This window comes from Exophiala spinifera (assembly GCF_000836115.1).
Source record: "Exophiala spinifera strain CBS 89968 unplaced genomic scaffold supercont1.5, whole genome shotgun sequence".
Lineage (NCBI taxonomy): Eukaryota > Fungi > Ascomycota > Eurotiomycetes > Chaetothyriales > Herpotrichiellaceae > Exophiala > Exophiala spinifera.
This window is the reverse complement of record NW_015622517.1, coordinates 987182-1006960: the sequence shown is the minus strand read 5'-3', so window position 1 is coordinate 1006960 and position 19779 is coordinate 987182. Positions and strand designations below refer to the sequence as shown.

Below are 19779 nucleotides of genomic sequence, written 5' to 3'. Positions count from 1 at the left end.
TCTAGCCGAATCGTAACATCATTGTTATCATTGCCCTGAACTTTTGCACCTGTAACGCTCAATCTTTCTGAAAGAAGTAAAAGATAGACCACGCCCAAAATAGAGATACTTTGCTTTGTGTTTGCTTTTGTCATTCCTCACCACGTGCCCCTCTCTGATCTTGGTGTCCTGTTTCTCCTGTCTCGGCATCGACGAACTGTTCAGTAGAGGTGGCAATACTAGGTCTCCGACTCGAGATTGGAGATCCATAGCGATCATCCAAGGCTCTCATGAGACTGCTAGCGGTTTCGATGGCATCATCGCCGTCGTTGTCGGGAGCCAAATAACTGTCCTTTGCACCCTCAGTTTCTTGACCAGCTGTCCTCAATTTCATTCGGTCTTCACGCGACATGCTCTGCCATTCCGAAGACATGGTGATGACACTAGCTTTCTTTCCGTGCAAAATGAAACTGCCAGCACCGCGCTTCAACTCTCCAGGTTCGCTGCCCAGCGACAGAGTGCCATCGTCAGTAGGCGCAATGCTGGAACCGGAATCCCTGCCCTTCTTATGACGATGTATGCTTGGAGAATGGTGGTGTATCCCTTCTCTAAGGTGGCCTGCTTCACGCAAACTTCGATGGAGACTGCGACGCACGCCAGAGTTCTTAGCTCCTTCTGCCGGCGCGGTAATGGTGCCCACTCGATCACGCTCAGACTCGCTCGTGTCTGGTCGTTTGTTTTGGAGCACCGCTCCTTCAACTCCAACCAATCCTGCATCCCTAAGTACCTGCTCTTCCGTGTCTTCTGTACGCTTTGCCGACTGCTCTTTGTCACGGCTATGAGAACTGGTAATGGAGATTTGGTGAATTAGGGATTTCGAGTCATGGGTGCTTTCCGACTTTGTCAATCCAAGATCGGTGGAAGAAGGATTAAGGTTTGCCTCAGTTGTAAGGTCGATCGTGCTCGGTGCCGTATGAATGCTTCCATTTTCCGAATTCTTAACGCGGTCGGCCAGATTCGACGGCCGAGAGGATGTCGCACTGATGGGAGACAGCGTTGGATGGCTTGTCTCGGTGGCACTTCGTCCAAGGTTGGACAGACCGGTCTTTGCTGGTGTCGCCCTTTGGGGTGTCAATGACGATGGCGTCCTTGGAGCCGGAAATGCTGTTACTCCCTCGTGCTCCAGGTCTTTCCACAGGGTGTCTCGATGTGTCTTTGTCCGCCATACCTCGACGCGGGTCCACTTCAACTTTGCAGACATGCGACCGGCAGCGAGAACAAGCTGTTCGCGCGTCTTTTGCTGAATGGGGAGCAGGATCAACAAATGCCGGGCATTTCGTAAGAGGTTGTCGAGTTCCTTCTGGGCAGCGGCCAGCCTCTCGTCAAAGTCACTTATCTTCTCGTTGATAAGCTGTCGCCGATAGAACATGATTTCCCACGCAGCTGCTTGGACATCTTGCTTCTTATCCTTATGACGGGTTTCACCGCTCTTAGATGAGAAGTCCGAGTCATTCCGAAGAAGATGCCGACCCTCGTAATTGGTGCTCACAGGCCCACGCATCCTCACACCAGCTGTGCGAAACGTGGCGGCGTAATTCAACTTGCCCACCCAATCATGCATCTCCACCTCGCTGTTGGCGAGGAACACCTCTTCGAAGCCGCCGTGCTTGATAAAGGTGAAAGCGTTCTTGTGTCTCTTGTAACTGGAATCTATCAACGCAACAGCATCATCCATGGACATGAGCGCGTCAGGCTCGAAGGAAGATAGAGGTGGTTTGAAAATTAGGGGGCCAGACTTGGACCCAGTCTTCGCATGTGCATCGTATTGTCCCATCAACTTCTTGACCCAGCCAACGTCTTTGAAGAAGTAAAGCTTCGAGTCGGTCAATATCGCACCCCATTCCTGCCACGGTCGCTTGGCCTTTTTCTTCTTGACATCTTTACGCCATAAGAGTCCAACCTTGGCAACCTTGAAACTGACCAACCCGACCTGAGCATCAACAGGATTGGTGATAGTAGCTTGAGAGAGGAAAGCATCAGGCCGTGATCGTGCAGAAACAATCTGCAAAACAGCTGAATTGACGAATGCTTTGTGGACGTCGACGTGCTCTGGACCCCCGGCCGTGCCAGTGGAGCTGTAACAGTCCTCGGTGTCCATCACGTCCTTGAGCGGCGGTCGTAGTGAGTCCAACTTGTTGTCCAGAATGAGAGTGTACGGATCCACAGGGCCTCGGAGACTCTCAGTACTTTTCGTCTTGATCAAGGTCTTCTTGAACTTTGGAGCCGTAGCCAGGCGATGGGTATTGATGGCAACTTCGTCCTCAAAATGGATGAAGGGGGTATAGCAAATATTGTCGTAGAAGCAATCCAGGATATCGCTGGAGATTTGCACAGGGCCCTGCTGGGTATTCTTTACATAATCCTGCTTTTGCATCTTCCGCTTATTGTTCTTGTTGTGGGTGTCAGAATGAAGAAGAAGGATTGAGAAAGCGATAAAGGCAGCTTCATCAGTCGAGACGAAAATACCAGGATTGCATTCATAGTACCTGTCGGCAAAGCCCGCCAGAAGCCGATCGATCTGCTGGGTTTCCTTTGGGAGTTCCACCTCCATCAACATCTTTCTTATAGCCATGTCAATTGACTCGCCAAAATACGAGAACCCACGCATGTACTTTCGCAGACAAGTCCTTGAAAACTCGTCTGCGGCTTTGCAGAGGGCTGTTGCCATTGCTCCTCTAGGAACGGCAGCTTCCAGCTTTTCAAGATAGCTTGCCGGTGTGTCGCCATCCTCACGTTTGGGATAGACACGCTCGTGTTCCTCTCGCGGTATATGCAGCGAATTGGACTTCGAACCTGGCGTCCCTGGGCTGTTACCTGCACTATTTCGGACAGGGGGAGCTGAGTTCTGCCGTAGTCGATGCGGAAGATTCAAGAGATCCCCAAAGCTCCTTCTACCAGTCGTAGAAGTGGACGTCCGCGCCGATCCAGGCTGAGGAACAGTGTCAAGGAATTTGTCTGCTGATCGGCCGAGTGAAGTCATGGTAGAGGACCTACCTCTTCCATTCGTCCGCGGTGGACCCAACGTGACTGAAGGAGTGGAATGACCGGAATGCGTGGACCAAGCTGCGGAATCTTGTCGTATAATGGCCGGTCCTGGTGACCCAAACGGTGCATTTGTGAAGGCAACAGCTGAATGGGTGGGCGACTGGTGGGCAGAATCCTGTCTACTGGACTGTGCCTCGAATCTCACAGCAGTAGTCGACTTCCTGCTCGGCGACAAGGATTTCCTTTCGCTCGTTGAATCCTCTCGGCCATAAGAGGCGCTTGTTCGGCCCGAGTCAGAGGCTGTGAATCTTTCTGGCAGAGGGAACAAGTGCCCCTTGTTCTTTTTCCGTCTCTTCAGTTTGAAAAAGGTAGTCGTGGTGGAGATGGTGTGGGTAGTTGTGGTTTTGGCGTAAACATGGTGGCTGCCAGAACTGTCATCGGATCGGGACGAGTCAGACAATCGTGTCACCGGTATCGCCAGCGATGAGGAGGTTTCATCGCCGTAGGGAGGAGGAGCCATAGGGTTGACGTCAGTTTTTCGCCGAGGTAACCGTTCGAAGGAGGTGTTCTCCCGCAGCATCCCAGCTTTCGAAGATGTCGATTGGACTTTGTCTCCATCTTCATGATCATCCTCACGAAGGGATTCCTGAACGTCATGTTTTGAAGCCATACCCTTTCGAAAGGAACTCGGGGCTCGGAGAAACAGTTTTCTTTTAGGCCGTTTTGCAGGTTCATCGAATTCTTGCGTGGTTGGCGCCGTGGTTATGATTTTCGGCGCTACAGAGGACACGTTAGATGACTGATTGTGGTACATAGAAAATGGCAATACTTACGAGCCGGTTCATTCGATGGTGTAACGCCGTGCTCATCCTTTCTGAACCTCGTAAATAATTGGGGGTCCGAAGCATGTCTGAAACCGAGGACCGACAATCGTTGAGGCTTGGGCAAAGGAAGATCCTCCAGATCAATTTTCACCCCTTGCTCTTGCTCAGACTGGTCTTTGAGCGTCGATGTCATGGTGGTCGGAGTGCTTACGCTTTTAGGGAGGGCAGAGGGCGCAGCGGACAGGCCATTGTGTTGTTCAGGTTCTTTCCGCGATAACGTGGGATCCGGCTCGTATGCCATGAAAGGATTGAGTGTCTCTTCGTGAGACCGTGTAAATCCCAGGCTCAGTCTTTGCATCGAATCGGCACGGATACGTCCCTCGACCAGACCTCCTTCTTGAGAAGCATCGTCGATAATGCTGCTGTGTCTCCGATGGGGGGCAGCAGTCACAGGCCGCGACAACAAAGTCCGCAGAGACATGATAGGAGGGCCGTGACGACAGAGAGGCGGTCAGGTCATGACGGACATGAGTATCTGATCAGCGAGGTTCTCGCTGTGAGGAATTGAATGTCGGAGTCGATGCGACTTTAGACAGGCTTGGGTGTGATCTCACTCGGCAGGCCTGCTGCGACGATGAGACTGTGTTGGGGGGAGCGTGGACAGTAACAAAGCAGTGAACGCTGCAGAACGATGGGTAACGAGCTTGAACGATGATCGAAAGAGTAAATGATAAGCCTAGTGAGCCTTGCCTTGCCTTGCAGCGGAGGCTGGGTACAAGTCGATGCAGGAAATAAGCCGGAGGGAAAAGTTGGGATACACACGCGGCAGGGGAGCGATGATTGGGGGAGGAAGGGGAAGCGACATCCTGCATAACTCTCTACCACGTGGGGTTCCAAGCCTAGTAGCCTCAGTCCCGGGAGCCCCATCATCCGCCCAGCGGTCCACCAGTAGCGAGTGCCCGTGGGCCCCTGGCCCCTGAGCCCTGGCCCTACAGGCTACAAGTAAGGTTGCCGGAGACCCGGGCCTCGACCTCTTCTGGCTGCTGGCTCACTAGGCTTCCCGACCTCTAGTTTAGGCTCACTAGGCATACTACCAGGCCACTCCCCTCAGAAAGTTTAGGCGTACCCAGGGAGGCAGTTCCCTGGCGCCCTGATAAGGACTCTCGATGCGCTGCCATGCGGCATGCACAAAAGGCACTCCTCGTAAATTAACTCACACAGACAGGCACCTAACTTTAGTCGTATCGCAAGGAAATCCGGTGGCTGGTGCTATTCGCGGCGCCAACGCTCGTGATCGTCTGATGATAGATTGACACATACTCTTTTCCCTCCAACGTCCGTTGCGACCCCCGACATCCCTATCTGTCATAAAACCCTGCTCCGTACTCCGTACTCCGGTCTCCGGTCTCCGGCCTCGTCAAGGATCATCCTTATGTAGATTATGATCAAGCTACACAAACGTGCTTGAAGCTCATGCACCGGTTGCCTCAGCCTTACGCCGACGAGACACATCTACAAACATGTATAGGCATATTCGGCAAACAAGAATCTCGTTGTGGAGAGTCTACGCCTATACAACTTACACGCGGTAGAATTAACCGTGCAGGGCGTTGAACAACGTTTAACTCCCTCCAAAAGTTTCAAAACTATCCATTGGCATCACCATGGACATAGCCTGTGCTTCAGCCAAGATCGAATCGGCATCACGATAAAAGGTATCATGGCCGCCTGTGATCAATGATGTAAGACGATCGTGTCCGAGGTTCCAGGGGGACTGGACTGAGCGTGCTTCTAGAGGGGTATCTGGTGTGGGATAACCTGCAGAATGCAGGGGCGTGGTAGCTACCATGTCCTTGGAGATACTGTGCCTCATTGTCTCATGCGGGAGAGAGCCAGCGACGCTGCAGGGGCAGATCCCGGCGGTTGCGGCAACGATGTGGTCGACATCGAAGAGAACAGTATGCGAGAGCTGCTGAATTAGCATCTGCCAGCCGTTGGTGTTAGCGGATGAACGAGGGTCACACAGAGAGGAGTATGTCACGATGTCTCGGACAAGATCGTCAAATTACCTTTATTATGAGCAGGCACTTCACTGCGCCGTTGTTCACGCAACGCATCGCAGCCAGTAGCATGATACCACGTTCGCCCTTCTTCCAGGCGTTGCTGGGTCTAGAGGTTCCGGGATGCGTGGCAATAAGAAACAGCAGACATGACACTGCAAGAAAAAGTGTATAGATGCTGTTCCACGAGGCAGGGCATAGGAGACCTCGTTGGTACATGACATCTGATCGACTAATAGTTATGCCTGCAATTTTCATGCAAGCCAGGGCGTGCTCAGACTGTGTTTTTGTTGTAGGCAAACCCCTGGCCATTGGGATGAGATAGTGTAAGAATGGTTGATACAGTACCATCTGGCTTAGATAAAAAGTCATCTCGAGTTCAAACTTCATACTACCAAGGTCAGCGGGGCAAAATTGAGTATGGGCAGATGTACCTGGCAGAAGTCTCGGGATCTTCTGGGAAAGCAGGCAGCCCGGAAAGCCCATTAGTCCACGAACGAAATCTCTGTTCAACATCTTTCAGCGTCTTGACGTCCACACTCCTGAAGTCTGACTCATCAGTGGTATTTTCAGGCTGTTCATCGTGTTTGTAGAACAGGTCATGGACCCCTGTCGCTGCCAATACCAGCAGCTCAAGATGCTTTGCTGATGCTGAGAACTGAGCTCGGCTCTCGGCAGTGATGTCAAAAGGGTAGGGTAGTTTTCCGGTCGTGCTGGGCTGAAGCTTGTTCATGATGTCTGAATCGATGTGATCCAGATTAATGAATCCGGGAATGTCGAGCACCAAGCTCACATAAAGGTCAAGTTGGAGTAGACTGAGAAACACCCGGGTCCGCGTATCTCTCTGAGCCGCAGCCAGGGGCACTCCTTCCTCAACCTTCTTGTGAAGACCTAGTCTTGTGGCGGCGGAAGTGGCCACACCAAGATAAGCGTGAGCAGCTGTTATGCGCGATGTTGAGATCAAGAAGATCGTCAGGCACAGTAAGGTCTGTAGCGATATGAGGTCTGCACATTGGCTAATATCGAGCGCCTTTCGAGCAAGTAGAAAATGTTTGGTCCTGACGCACTGGTAAGCAAGGCTAAATTGTCTAGTTTTTCAGCGGGACTTACGCTTCAGATACCGCATATTCGCAGCCATGCTGTCTGCGACATTGAACGTCATAGAGAAGTCCTAGACTCAATACAGCGTGAAACAGTGGCATGAAGGTCTCGCCGGATGCCCTGAATTGAATTGCTGATTCATTGTAAAACCGATAGACCATGTCACGAAAATTCGCCTCGTGAATGAACTGAACCAAGATCGAATATCTCATAAAGACCACGCCTAGGAGCTCTAATGCTGCCGACTGAGTCGGCAGAGTCCGCGACTCAGCAGGTGTGTACGACTCTATGTGTGGTAAGGGGGCCTCGTATAGATCAGTGATGACCTGGCGGCTGCCGTCTGAATGCGCATTGTCATCAGCTACCTTTCGAAAGAGCTCAAGTGTGCGTAAGACAAAGGAACATCCAGAGTAAGAGCCGTAGAAGCTCGTCTGCCATGGCCCGTTTGCGAAACTTCTCCCTGAGTGGCCCATCATGCTGTTCAGTCGCAATGACTTATCCACGGTCTCGTTGGAACTCGACTCGTCATCTGAGGGTGGCGGCCCCGAGAGGTCGGCTGCCTTCAAAATCCGCTCCACATCAGGTACGTGTCCCGGTGAATTCTGGGACTTGAGAGCCTCCAGAGATGCCCGAACATTGCGCAGTCGTGTTTCCAAAACTCGAATGCGCTCGGTTGGTGTCTGTCGCGGCTTCTTTCCAGACTCATAAGAGCAAGCTTGTAAGAGTCAGTGTGATTAATCCTCTGCAGTGACAAATTCCTCTCGGTCTCCCAGCAGAAGGACACGACTTACTGCTCAGGGACACGGCGCATGGTTTGCAAGGCTTAGAGCCATCACATTTAATCTTCCTCAGTCTGCATTCGTCACATGCACGTGGGGATCTTCTATGGTAACCTTTGCGATACTTGAGCGTCTCTTTTTGCTTAGAGACCTGTCCATCAGGCATCACGAGAGTCGTCGTGGTGCATGAGAAATATGGTTGTAGATGATGAGGGCGATTGTATCGAGGAAGGGCGGGATCTTCATGCAAAGGTGAAGACTTGGCAGATTCGAAGCACGTGCAGCTCATCTTTCCGGCGCGGTTGCGGAGTACGGACAAATTAAAGCCCGGCGCACTTCACGAGATACACTTCGAATGACTTATCTATGAAAGACATGAATTGGCTGACGACCGTTCTAGAGCATAGCAATGCGCTGTATGCCGACTTTAGAAGAGACGTGCGACTGCCACGAATCCAAAAGTTGACCAGATGCGCTCGATTAGATTAGTTATCGCTTGAATTTGGCTACACCACTTGGTCCAGTACCCAAAACCAGACTCTCTATCTCTTGGTGCGCCTATTGGAATCTTCCAAGACTATGAGCTTCAAATGCGCCCCTTCCGTGTCATGTTCTTTCTTCCCCGTGTGTTTTCAAACTTGCAGTGACAAAGGCCGGCATCCATATTTACACAGCTCAAACAATCTCAATCAAGGTGAGGCTTTCGGTGGCTTCGGAGATCCCAGTGGTGACACAAAGGCCGGACTATCATTTCCTGACCTCGAAGTGACAGAGGATAAGACGGGGGATCTTGATCCCTCAGGTGTTGCTTTATGACATGGGGTTGTTGGTGGAGACGAGGGCGTTGTTTCTATTGGGGTATGTTCACCTTCGCCTGAGAAGGCCGGATGATGCTCATTCATCCACATGCTTCCTGGAAGTTCCTGTGGAATGAGAGGCCTCGGCTTGAGCTTGGATTTCTCCTGATCATACGCCGGTGGTGATGATGCTGGGACGCTTCCCCAGCGTGAGAGTGCATCCGACGCACCTGGCTGTGCTTCGGGACTATCCAGCTCGTGCGTTGTTGGTGCTCTGGACATCTGAAGGGCAGGTTCCTCAGGGGGATACGTAGTTGTTCCGGCTGCAGCTGCTTTTAGAGCCCTATTTCGGCGCACCCGTCGAATGCAAAACCAAATACCGCAGAGACAGAGGACAAAGAGACATGCGTTGACAGAGATACCAATAATGGCGCCAGTCGGCAACTTGTGCTTTTCCGGTGCTGCCGCCACCAAATGGTACATATTTGAGAAGACGTGGTCGGTTATGATGGTCAGATCCGATACCGTTGGCGTGGACACTGGAACGAGAGTTGCGCTTGGAATAGAATAACATGGCGTTTGGCCTCCGATTGCCGTATAGTATACCTGGTAACCCCTAATTCTGTTAGTCAAATCTGACATCGCCGGACTCTCAGATACGCACAGGGGACAGCAGGCATTAGCCGTGGTGAAATAGTCCTGCGGACACTTTGTGACCACGGCGTTGGTACCTTGGTCGAACGGACAGCATTCAGGACGTCTTCCGGAGCATCCAATCTCAGGGAACTCGGTTACACTATCATCGAAACCTGTTGCCATGGCAAAAAACGGTACCGCGCAGCTTCCTGTCAGAAGTGGCCGGCCACCAAAGGTCGCCGTAATTGGTTTTCCAGTCGACAAGGGGAACGTCTGCGTCACGACATCACCAGTTATTGTACTCAAACCTGGGTTGACAGACGAAGAAGTCGCTATCGATGATGAAGCCGAGCTGGACGAGGCTGTTGGTACTGGGGTCAAGCTCATACTCGCAAGAGCACTGCTTAATCCGGCGGGCGAACAGCCCACGAAATCTGGTGCCGTTTGGTTGACGGCAGCGCATTCTTGCTTGTTGAATTGGATGGCAACTGTCTCGCATTTAGTATTCCCGTGTCTTACTTTTGCTAGAATGTCCATTGTACTAACTGGCTTGTTCATCTGGATTGCAACTACTGTACAAACAGCACGATAGAGAAGTCACGTAAGTCGAACTCGAACAAAGGCATGAGATATCTATCACCGAGCAGGAGGTCTGAATCGACGTGGAATTCGACAGGCACTGTTGCTATTCACGGGTCAGTCGCGTTTAGCCATGATCCCTGAGGAAGATTTGCTTACCGCGCAACTCGGGAGGTCTGCAACAGACACTGCTCGTACGAGGCCCACAAAAAGCATTGGACACAGCCCGATAAGCGACTTCATCGTAAAGGAGAGGGATTGGCAAACTCGGCAGAGGTCTAAGAGTTATGTCGTATACGGTGGCCGCATCTAGGGATTGACCTCGAGTCGCAAGGACTGGTCGTTGAGCCAGTGATAGCAAGACGACAGACGAGGCATTGAGGAAGTTGATGCGTGGGAGCGAGTGACCCATTCCGGTTCCGGTCGAGGGTGACCAAACAAAGATTTCAAAACATCCCTTCAGCCCCCATAGCAACCTGCTGGGACAATGAAATCGTGGATGACCTCGACAATGGCACCACAATCAAGCCAAGCCCGACCGGAATGCGCTCCCTTCGAAAGGCACACGTAAGCCCCCGGACTCGCACCGCCCAGATGAAGTAGAAATGGCATTTCGTCCTTTGAGATAGTTATGCTCTGCGAGCTCTGGGCTTCTCATCTTGTTGGACGGGTGGGCGAGCGAGGGATTGCTGGACTGGCCGCCTCGCTTGGGAGCAAAACTGAACGCCGCGGCATTGTGACAAGCAACATACCGATTGCTGCCACTGGTCGCCCCGGGTTGACTGGCCAGCAGAGAATCCTGGGTTTTCTTCGAGTGGTAGGATAGTGAGTCCCAACTCTTGGTTTGCTGCTCTTCGTGCCTAGGGATGTTCAAATGACCAGGCAGCCAACGAACACCGGGCCAGCTAGTGACCTCGCTAGGTATGTTAGTTGCGATCTAGAAAACCGACGATGCCGGTATTAAGTTAGCGAGCGACGTCATCTTGCCATAAGCAGTAGCTGACATGCCTGATCTGGCCAGAATTCACTGTTTTCGTCGGCCAACATCGATTTAGTCCGGGGGTATGTATAGGGTCAGAAATTCCCCCTTGCCAGCGTACCGAGTTCTGGTTGTTCACTGGGCATTTCGTCTCGCCCTGCGTCTATGTAAGGTACCGAGCTTGTACTGTCAGGTACGTGGCCACCGCGACCAACGTAGACTTTGTAGTCTTCCGTACTCGTGCCGTGGATTCTCTGCTTGGGTGAATCAACTTTTGGGTTCCGTAGCACGTCAATCTGTGTGTGCAACTGTGGTTGAGACTCAGCATGGGTGGTATTTGATATTCGTACTGTACTGTACAGCTCTGAGATCGTCCGATCGTGCCGTGATTGATCCCGGACCAATGCACTGTAATGTAAGGTACTTTCAATGAGGATCCGAATCGCGCCACTACGCGAGCAAAGCCACATGCTTCCACTCAAAATGTTCAACAAGCCACAACTATGTAGCGGCCACCACAACCACCACCACCACCGGCGCTCAACGGTCGTACGTATAGTGAGCATCAGCAAATGAGTGCATCTACAAGATACGTCTTGGTGACCGGAGCCAACAGGTACGATCGCACGCAAAGCCCGACCCTTTTTTGCCCCAGCTGGCACGCAAGGTTCTCCCGAACAACTAGTCCCATGGCACACCGTCATTTGCGCATGGGATGACATGCATCCGCGATACTAACATGTGTGCAACAGTGGTCTAGGCCTAGGAATCTGTTGTCGCCTCGTCGACGAGTTTCTAACGTCACCACACACCCATGGACGACTGACCATCATCTTCACGACGCGCAGCCAACGCAAAGGCGACGAAACCCTCGCGACGCTCCAGAAACACCTCTCGCACCATGAATCCTACAAGCACACCGCCGACGACCGCAGCCTCACCTTCCAACCGGAGAACGTCGAGTTGACTTCCCTCCTCTCTGTGCGAGCTCTGAGCCGGAAACTGCTCTCCTCTCACATCCCACACCTCGACGCGATCGTTCTCAACGCAGGAATAGGAGGCTGGTCCGGCCTGAACTGGCCCCTGGCAACATGGACCGTCCTGACGGGCATAAGACAAGCTACTACCTGGCCGACGTTCAAGCTGGGTCTCGTCGGTCTCGTCACGAAACCACAGTTTCCGCCTCCATCTCGGGGCCAGGGGACCAGAGAAGAACCGGTTCTTGGGGAAGTCTTCTGCGCAAACACCTTCGGACACTACATGCTGGTCCACTGGCTGATGCCTTTGCTCCGAGCATGCCCCTCTGAGTCACCCGGGAAGATCATTTGGACGTCGTCCGTCGAAGCCATGGCGCACCATTACAACCCAGCCGACCATCAAGGCCTCGCGACGGACGCAGCCTACGAACACACGAAGCGATTGACTGATCTCCTGGCCCTGACGGCGGCGGCGGCGCCACCTGCCAGGACGACGTCGGTCGAGGAGTACATCATGCCGTCGGAGTCGTTCTCGCTACCTCGGAGGCTGTCTTCCCCACAACAGTCCGAACCAACTTTCCTCCTCGCGCACCCTGGAATCTGCACGACGACAATCATAAGCCTCTACTGGATCATCCACGAATGCTATCGCCTTGGAATCTACCTGGCGCGGTGGTGCGGGTCGCCCTGGGCAAACGTGACGAGCTACCTGGGCGCCGCGTCCGTGACGTGGCTCATCCTCGCGTCCCAAGCCGAAATCGACACAAAGGCCGTGGAAGCGACCGGCGACCGCGGCGGGCCTTGTAAATGGGGCTCTGCGGTCGACAGGTTTGGCCGATCGTCGATTCGCGTCACGGACGTAGAGGGCTGGGGCATCAATGGCACGGGCAAGCCCTTCAAGAATACGTGGTGGGGTGGAAGCCTAGGCAGGAAGAGTGGCGCGGTAGATGCCACGGAAGAGGACGTTGCAAATTTTAAGGCTCAAGGTGCAGAGGTGTGGGAGAAGATGGAGACATTGCGACAGGACTGGGAGGCCAGGATCGAGGATTATGAGTCGGAAAAGACAAGGAGTCAAGAGGGCACAGGTGCTGGTGCTGGTGCTGGTGCTGGTGCTGGTGCTGGTGCTGGTGCTGGTGCTGGTGCTGGTGCTGGGACGGCTGTCGGTAATGGACATGCATCGTAGATATCTACCTGGCCTTAGGGGGTAGGTAGAAACCCCCAGAGATTGATTTTCAACGACTCAATTCTCCGGTGAGTTATTTATGTATATTTTTACATGTGCAAAGACTCAGCGTCTGCCCAAGCACAATACTCTCGTTCCTCATGAGGTCGTCGTCGCCCTGTCTTCCATACTCGGAGGAGGATGAATCGGTGTGATGATTCCAAGACATTTCTGCCGGGGAGACTTCTTCCTCCAGATAGCCGGTGGCTTCTCCTTTTTCCTCTTCCTCCTTTCCCACACAACCTGGCAGCCAAGGGCTAACTTGGATCCGACCTCGAAGGCGACGCGAGACGGAAGGTATTTTCAACGTAACGTGCATCAACGGTAGGTCCTACCTACGGTAGGTGGTGTTGAGATATTACAATGGCTACACTTTGGAACCCCTTCCAAAGTGTAACGAATGAGCCTTCTCCATGGCCACGTTGACACACTGACTGTGATGTCACTCCCAGCCCAGCCCAGCCTATATGCGAGGGAACAGAATAGAACAGAGTCTAGAGCTTAGACTGTTTATCCTCTTCTTGCTCTCCTTCCTCGTCGTCATCGTCGTCTTCCCAACCTTTACTCATCTCGACGGCCTTGGTCCACCGCCTATACATCTTGTCACTTGCCGCCTGGCTGATTTTGGGCTTGAAGAAGAAGCGGCCTTCTGAATTCACCTCCTTCAGCTCGTCAAAGTTCTTCCACACGCCGACAGCGAAGCCTGCTGCGATGGCGGCGCCGAGTGCCGTGGTCTCGCGCATCTTCGGTCGGTCTACGGGTATCTGAATAATGTCGGACTGAGTCTGCAAGACAAGAACGTTGGGTTATCGTTAGCTCTCCAATTCCAACCGCTGTTACAGACCATGGCGATAAGCAAGCTAACGGGAACGGGAAGGGCAGGTAAGAGCAGCCGAGGGCAAGTACAAAACATAGGTCTAAGGCCAGTAACTCACCTGCATGCACAAATCCGAATTGCTCATCCCTCCGTCAACGGCAAGCTCTTGCAACTTGACGCCGGCGTCCTTTTCCATGGCGTCCAAGATGGCCTTTGTCTGGAAGCATGTCGCCTCCAGCGTCGCTCTCGCAATATGACCCTTTTGCGTGTAGGCCGTGAGGCCCCAGAGCGTCCCCTTGACATCGTCGTACCAGTAAGGCGCGAAGAGTCCACTGAACGCCGTGACGAATACCACGCCGCCATTGTCGTCGACGGTCTGCGCAACTTCACTGACCTTGGGCGCCGAGGGGAAGAAGCCCAGGTTGTCGCGCAGAAACTGTACACTGCTACCTGCGACGGCAATGGATCCTTCCAGAGCATACACAGGCTTTATCCCCTGCGGTGAGAAATCATATGCGACCGTGGCTAGGAGCCCGTGTGTGCTGATCACTGGCTTCTCGCCGACATTGTACAGCAGGAAGCACCCTGTTCCGTAAGTGTTCTTTGCACGGCCGGGGACGAAGCCATTCTGGCCGACGAGCGCCGCAGACTGATCACCTAGACAGCCTGCAATTTTTGTCCCCTTGAGCTTGGTGCTCGCGAGTGCCCCGTAGGCGTCGGGACTCGACGAGGGCACGATCTTCGGTAGATGCAGCTTCGGGGTCTTGGTGTCAAGTCCGAAAAACGAGATGAGCTTGTCGTCGTATTCGAGTTTGTGAATGTTCATCCACATTGTCCGGCTTGCGTTGGTGGCATCGGTGACGAAGACGTTGGCGTCCACTCCGCCGTTGAGCTTGTACACGAGCCACGAATCGACGGTGCCGAATGCGAGGCGACCCGCGTCGTAGGCTTGCTTGACCTTGTCGACATGGCGGAGCATCCACAGGAGCTTCGTCGAGGACGGGTATGTGGACAACGGCAGGCCACAGAGAGGCTGTAATTCGTCTGCACCCTCGCGCGCTTTGAGTTCGTGGACGATGCGATGTGTGCGCGTGTCGGTCCAGACTATACTGTTGTACAAGGGTTCACCGGTCTTTACGTCCCAGACGCAGGTGGTCTCTCGCTGGTTGGTTATTCCTACAGCTTTGATGTCCGATAGGGAGTGCCCTTTTGCCACGAACTTTTCACACGCCTTGTCTATACATTCGCTAGTTGAGGAGACGAGCTCGAGGGGGTCGTGTTCGTGCCAGCTAGGGCAAAGTCAGGACGAAGGTATGTGAAGGTGCATGCGCACGCGGTCGACCCCAAAAGAAGAATTGGAGTGGGAATGAACTTGGAAGACTGACCCAGAGTGAGGGTATATTTGCTTGAACTCAGCTTGATGTTCAGCGACAGGGTTGCCGGCCTGGTCGAAGATGAGGAAACGGGTACTGGTGGTGCCATTGTCGATGGCACCAACAAAGGATTTCCCTGCCTGAGGTTTACGTCAGAGTACAGGAGAAGAATCACCATAGCTACGACTGTGCCATGCTATGTTATAGCAGTTACGTACCATGAGGTTCACAGCGCTCTTTGTTTGGGCAAGGGTTTCGACACAGGTAGAGGTTGGTTTATATGGAGATCTTTGGGCTTCAGGAGGACGCCACGACAAGTGAAAGTAATATTGTAAGTACGAGTCCTTCTGGTGAGAGAAAGTAGTAGATAGTTAGAGCAGACGAGGCCCGTGGGCATGTGGGCGGCTCCTCAGTACAATATAAAAAACTGGACCTCTCTGGCTCTCTGTCTTTGGGTTTGCCCGATCAGCTGGAGATGTGGGATGTCCACACAGCGCATTACAGGACATGCATACGAGCGCGATCTGATATGCCAGGAGATTCACAATTACTTGGACAAGGGACGCAGCGGGCGCGCGGGGGGATATGCATTGAACATGGGCAATTTCAATGCCGCGCTACGAGGTATGATGTCAATCTTTTCCCACAGATTCCCGAGAGCGGAGAGCATCCGCTAGTCACTTTTAACTGGTTGGTGAAGCACCATTGTTACTCGCTACTGGTCGCAGGTTATTGTACAGTACCCGTACTGTAGGAGTAAGGAGTACTGTACGAACAATAGTACTGTAGTCTGTAGGCTGTCGCCCACCACAGAATGACCCGCACACCGAGCCTAGCGAGCCCTCCCTCCCCATCTAACTAACTAGTCAGTCGGCCCTCACGGAGTACCAAGAATCCCCGTCTCTTGGGCGCTGCTTCTCGGGGTTTGTGCCCCGAGCGACAAGCCCAACTCAAAATCCCAGCCGATAAAGATAAAGCTACCTACAATAAATACCTCCGCACTCAGAAGGAGACACGTGCAACTACTCACCTAAGGTGCCTACCTACCTCTGCCTGTATACAATATGTGACACGGCAGTCGCTCAGCTGCAACTTGGCCGAGGCGAGAACTGTTCGAAAGAAACGCCCACTGAATGAGAAGGAGTGGGTGACGGCAGTCCACAAGTGAACGGACGGGGCAGAGATACCAGAAAACTCAAGCAAGGTACAGACAGCTATATCACACAAAAGGAAGATCTCGATTTCCTGCCTGGATACGCAGTATGTACATACGGTAAAATTGACTTATCTTGAGGGCTTTCCCCATCAGCATTTCTGGTTGAGTTGTCGTCGCTCTCTGACAGCCTGTTGCGCTCTGTCTTTTTCTCTATTCTTCATCTTCATCCTCACCTTCCTCTTCCTCATCACCCTCGGGCTCAGGGCCGAGCTCTGCGAGCTGCTTCTGTCGGAGCTCCCTCATCCGATCAGCTGGTCCAGGTGGTCGAGTGACCAGGTCAGCGATTTGACCACGGCCAATGAGCGACGCAACGATACTTGCACCGACAACAAAGGTCAGTACAAATCTGTACGTTCCATACCACTTGGGAGCCCAGCCGTTGTGGGCTGCTCGAGCATCGTTGTAGTACAAGAAGGTGAAGGCCAAGAACTGGGCAATCAGACCGACCTCGGCGGGGAGGAGTAGAGTCGGCCATGCCACAGCGGTAGCAACAATACCCATCGAGTAACGAGGATATCCCTTGTAGCCACCGAAGCCTGCCCATTCAAGACCCCAGTGAATGGCACCGAGGAAAGAGATGATCTGGAGGAAATCAGTAATGTGTTACAACAGAGCTGACGTAGTAAAACGACGGCTTGCTTACCGAAGCACCATAGCCGAGCTGGATGGGCTCAATAATGTGCAAAAGAGTTTCGGCGGTCTCGCCAGACAGGAGGAAGCCCTGACCGTGAGTTGCCGCGTACTGGATGTCGAAGGACAAATACACCGTAGAGAGAGACGTCGCGAGATAAGGCAAAACACCCGCCATACCGACATAGAGAGCTTGACGTGGAACCTCTTCCAAGCTGAAGGTCTCCTTGATGGTTTTCTATTTCACGTCAGTCCGACGATGTACCTAGGAAGGAGATCCCATTGGGTTCAACCCACAAAATCGGCTCGGATGCCCTCCATCATGTCTACGTCGTCGTCATGGTCTGCCGTCGTCTCGCTGGCAACAGCTCGGGTTGAGGAGGAGGCGCTGACAGCTTGTGGCGTAGGCTTCAACACTTCCTTGCCCAGGTTCTCCTCGAATTGCTTTGCTGAAGATCCCCAGGCCGCGGCCTTGTCTGCGCCTTTCATTTCATATTTGACAAGGGATGTGTGGAATGGCCGGGCGACCGTCAGAGACAGAACGCGAGCGGACTTGGCAGGTCGAGCAGAGGTTCTCAGAGAAGCCCTGAGGATGTTATTGTAGACATTCGCTCGTGGTGCTGGAGCTTGGAAGGAACGCGGGATCGATCGGACGGCCGTCGTGCGGAACATGGTAGCTGACATGATGGCGGGAGAGAGGTTCCTGGGAAACGTGTCAAAAGTCTCGAGCCGACCAGAGCCAGCTGATGTGCAGCTGCAGTGCCAGTTGGTGAAGGAGTGGAGAGTGTGTCGTGGTCGCTGGACTGTGAGAATATTGAAAGTGATCCGGGTCGACGAGAAGCTCAATTCATTGCGCTAAAGCCCAAGCTCCGGCAAGAAGTTTATCAGGTGATGGCATGTCATTACACGGTAATTATGGCCTCATGCGGCGGGACTCTCCCGCGCATTACAATACGCTCAATCTTGATACGTTCTGTCGTCAGGTGCCAAGGTTTGGTCGAACTGCTATTAGAATTGTCCCTTGCGTTGGCAACATCGGCGAAAGCGGATTCTGCAGCACGCCGCTTCAAAATTAGTCACGTGGGTGCTTCGAGGTGAGGCCTCGCGCGTCGCTCACCCTATCCTCACCTACCTCACCCCAGAGCGTTAGATAACTCCTGCCCAGCGCCCTTGTGCTGCGAAATCGGATTCGAGTGCCTCTCTCACGATGGCCTTATACCGCACAGCTCCCAGTTCGCCTCCGCGGCCATGCCACCCTCTCCCCAGGTCGCTGACCTGGTCCTATAACACTAGCATTGTTGTGCTCTCTTCCCTCCTTCTGCGTTATATCTCGACTTCCACGGAATCTATCCTCGAAAGAACGAGTGGCATTATATCGCTAAGCTTTATAGGCTTCATAGATTAGCGAGACGCCGGAAGTTCTCGATAACAAGCAGGATAATCTATAACACTGGAATAACAATATTTAACTTATATAGAAAATGTTGACTGTTGACTATATGTGAATCCTCACTATAGTTAGCGAGGCAAGGAACCAACCCCAGGGACCCAGGAGACTAAGCCTCGTGACTATCAAAGTCCACAGCCTCGCCCAGAACTCCAACTGGTTAACCACAGCCTCACTCAGCCAGCTAAGTTAAGATCATGACTCACGAGTGAAGGCTATGACTCACGAGTAAAGGTTATGACTCACGAGTGAAGGATATAACTCATAATGCTTGGTTTCTTCGTCACTCGTTAGCTATTTAAGGAGGGCTCAACCCACCTCGAGATGAAGTCCTTCAAGCTTCACTCACAACACTCGTTCATAGTTATCCTTGTATATAAGGCAATTCACGCTATTCCCTGCCATTATCTTCATCATTCCTCACTATAACCTAATCCTCTTAACAGGTTATGAGCCCGGGTTGGCTCTAAAAGCAACGAAACCTTTATATTAAAGAATCAACAAGAGTTATTAACTATTACCTAAAGGGGTATAGTTAGTCACGTGATAACGAAGACTTCTGGCCTAAGGAATCCGAGATTTCCGACAAAATCACTACATCATGGCGAACGAATCTAATCCTTTCAGGGTTTAACGTCTAAAGGGCTCTCAGAACTGGGAGTTCTGGGCCCTAAGAATGAAAGCCTATATTATTGATAAGGGCTACGAGAAAGCACTATATTCCCCAAGATCCCTCGAAGATTTTAACGACCCTGAGTTCTATAATCAATATTTAAGGACTAGACACTTAAACTCTATAAGGGCGTTAGCCCTAATTCGCTTGGCACTTGATGATAAGCCCCTTCTATAAGTGAAGGGCCTTATAATAGCCATAGAAATATAGGATCGACTTAAAACTCTCTATGAATCTAAAGGGTTTAATTTAGAATTCCTTCTATATAAGGAATTATTCTCAACAATCTTGATTAAACAAAAGAATTCAATTAAGGTCTATTTAACTCGGATTAAGTGACTATTAGATGAATTAGTGGCTCGAAATCTATTTATTTCAACGAAGGTTATAGTGGCTTATACTTAGAAACACCTAATTAGGTAAAATTACTTAAGCTTAAGAGTAAAAAGATAATAATGGTCAAGGATATCGATATATTAAAGGGCTATTTCCTTAAGAACTTATTCTCTAAAGCAGAAAAAAGAGTTATAGTCTTTAATAAGGCCCTAAAAGACGCTTAGAACACTTCACTAATGATTAACAGCTAAAACAACAATACAAGACCTAATATCGATATTATTGAAGATCTTAATGACCCTAAGAATG

The 19779-nt window shown here is 52.0% G+C and overlaps 6 protein-coding genes across 6 annotated transcripts; 1 reads left to right on the top strand and 5 right to left on the bottom strand.

Moving 5' to 3' along the window:
* Positions 1-130: 130 nt before the first annotated feature.
* PV08_06946 (uncharacterized protein) lies at positions 131-4329 on the bottom strand (the record flags this gene model as incomplete). The annotated part of the gene is made up of 2 exons (XM_016381279.1): positions 131-3801; positions 3858-4329. The coding sequence occupies 2 exons, from the start codon at positions 4327-4329 to the stop codon at positions 131-133; spliced, it is 4143 nt and encodes a 1380-aa protein (XP_016234381.1).
* A 1140-nt stretch (positions 4330-5469) lies between these two features.
* Positions 5470-7954, bottom strand: PV08_06945 (uncharacterized protein; the record flags this gene model as incomplete). Its single annotated transcript, XM_016381278.1, has 5 exons — positions 5470-5832; positions 5918-6299; positions 6343-6966; positions 7019-7724; positions 7801-7954. The coding sequence occupies 5 exons, from the start codon at positions 7952-7954 to the stop codon at positions 5470-5472; spliced, it is 2229 nt and encodes a 742-aa protein (XP_016234380.1).
* A 523-nt stretch (positions 7955-8477) lies between these two features.
* On the bottom strand, positions 8478-9758 carry PV08_06944 (uncharacterized protein; the record flags this gene model as incomplete). Its single annotated transcript, XM_016381277.1, has 1 exon — positions 8478-9758. One exon carries the CDS (start codon positions 9756-9758, stop codon positions 8478-8480), a length of 1281 nt encoding a protein of 426 aa, XP_016234379.1.
* Positions 9759-11351: 1593 nt separating this feature from the next.
* On the top strand, positions 11352-12939 carry PV08_06943 (uncharacterized protein; the record flags this gene model as incomplete). The annotated part of the gene is made up of 2 exons (XM_016381276.1): positions 11352-11395; positions 11532-12939. 2 exons carry the CDS (start codon positions 11352-11354, stop codon positions 12937-12939), a joined length of 1452 nt encoding a protein of 483 aa, XP_016234378.1.
* Positions 12940-13472: 533 nt separating this feature from the next.
* On the bottom strand, positions 13473-15389 carry PV08_06942 (glycerol kinase; the record flags this gene model as incomplete). The annotated part of the gene is made up of 4 exons (XM_016381275.1): positions 13473-13763; positions 13914-15084; positions 15181-15308; positions 15387-15389. The coding sequence occupies 4 exons, from the start codon at positions 15387-15389 to the stop codon at positions 13473-13475; spliced, it is 1593 nt and encodes a 530-aa protein (XP_016234377.1).
* A 1145-nt stretch (positions 15390-16534) lies between these two features.
* Positions 16535-17698, bottom strand: PV08_06941 (uncharacterized protein; the record flags this gene model as incomplete). Its single annotated transcript, XM_016381274.1, has 3 exons — positions 16535-16966; positions 17028-17252; positions 17312-17698. 3 exons carry the CDS (start codon positions 17696-17698, stop codon positions 16535-16537), a joined length of 1044 nt encoding a protein of 347 aa, XP_016234376.1.
* Between the last annotated feature and the right edge of the window lie 2081 nt (positions 17699-19779).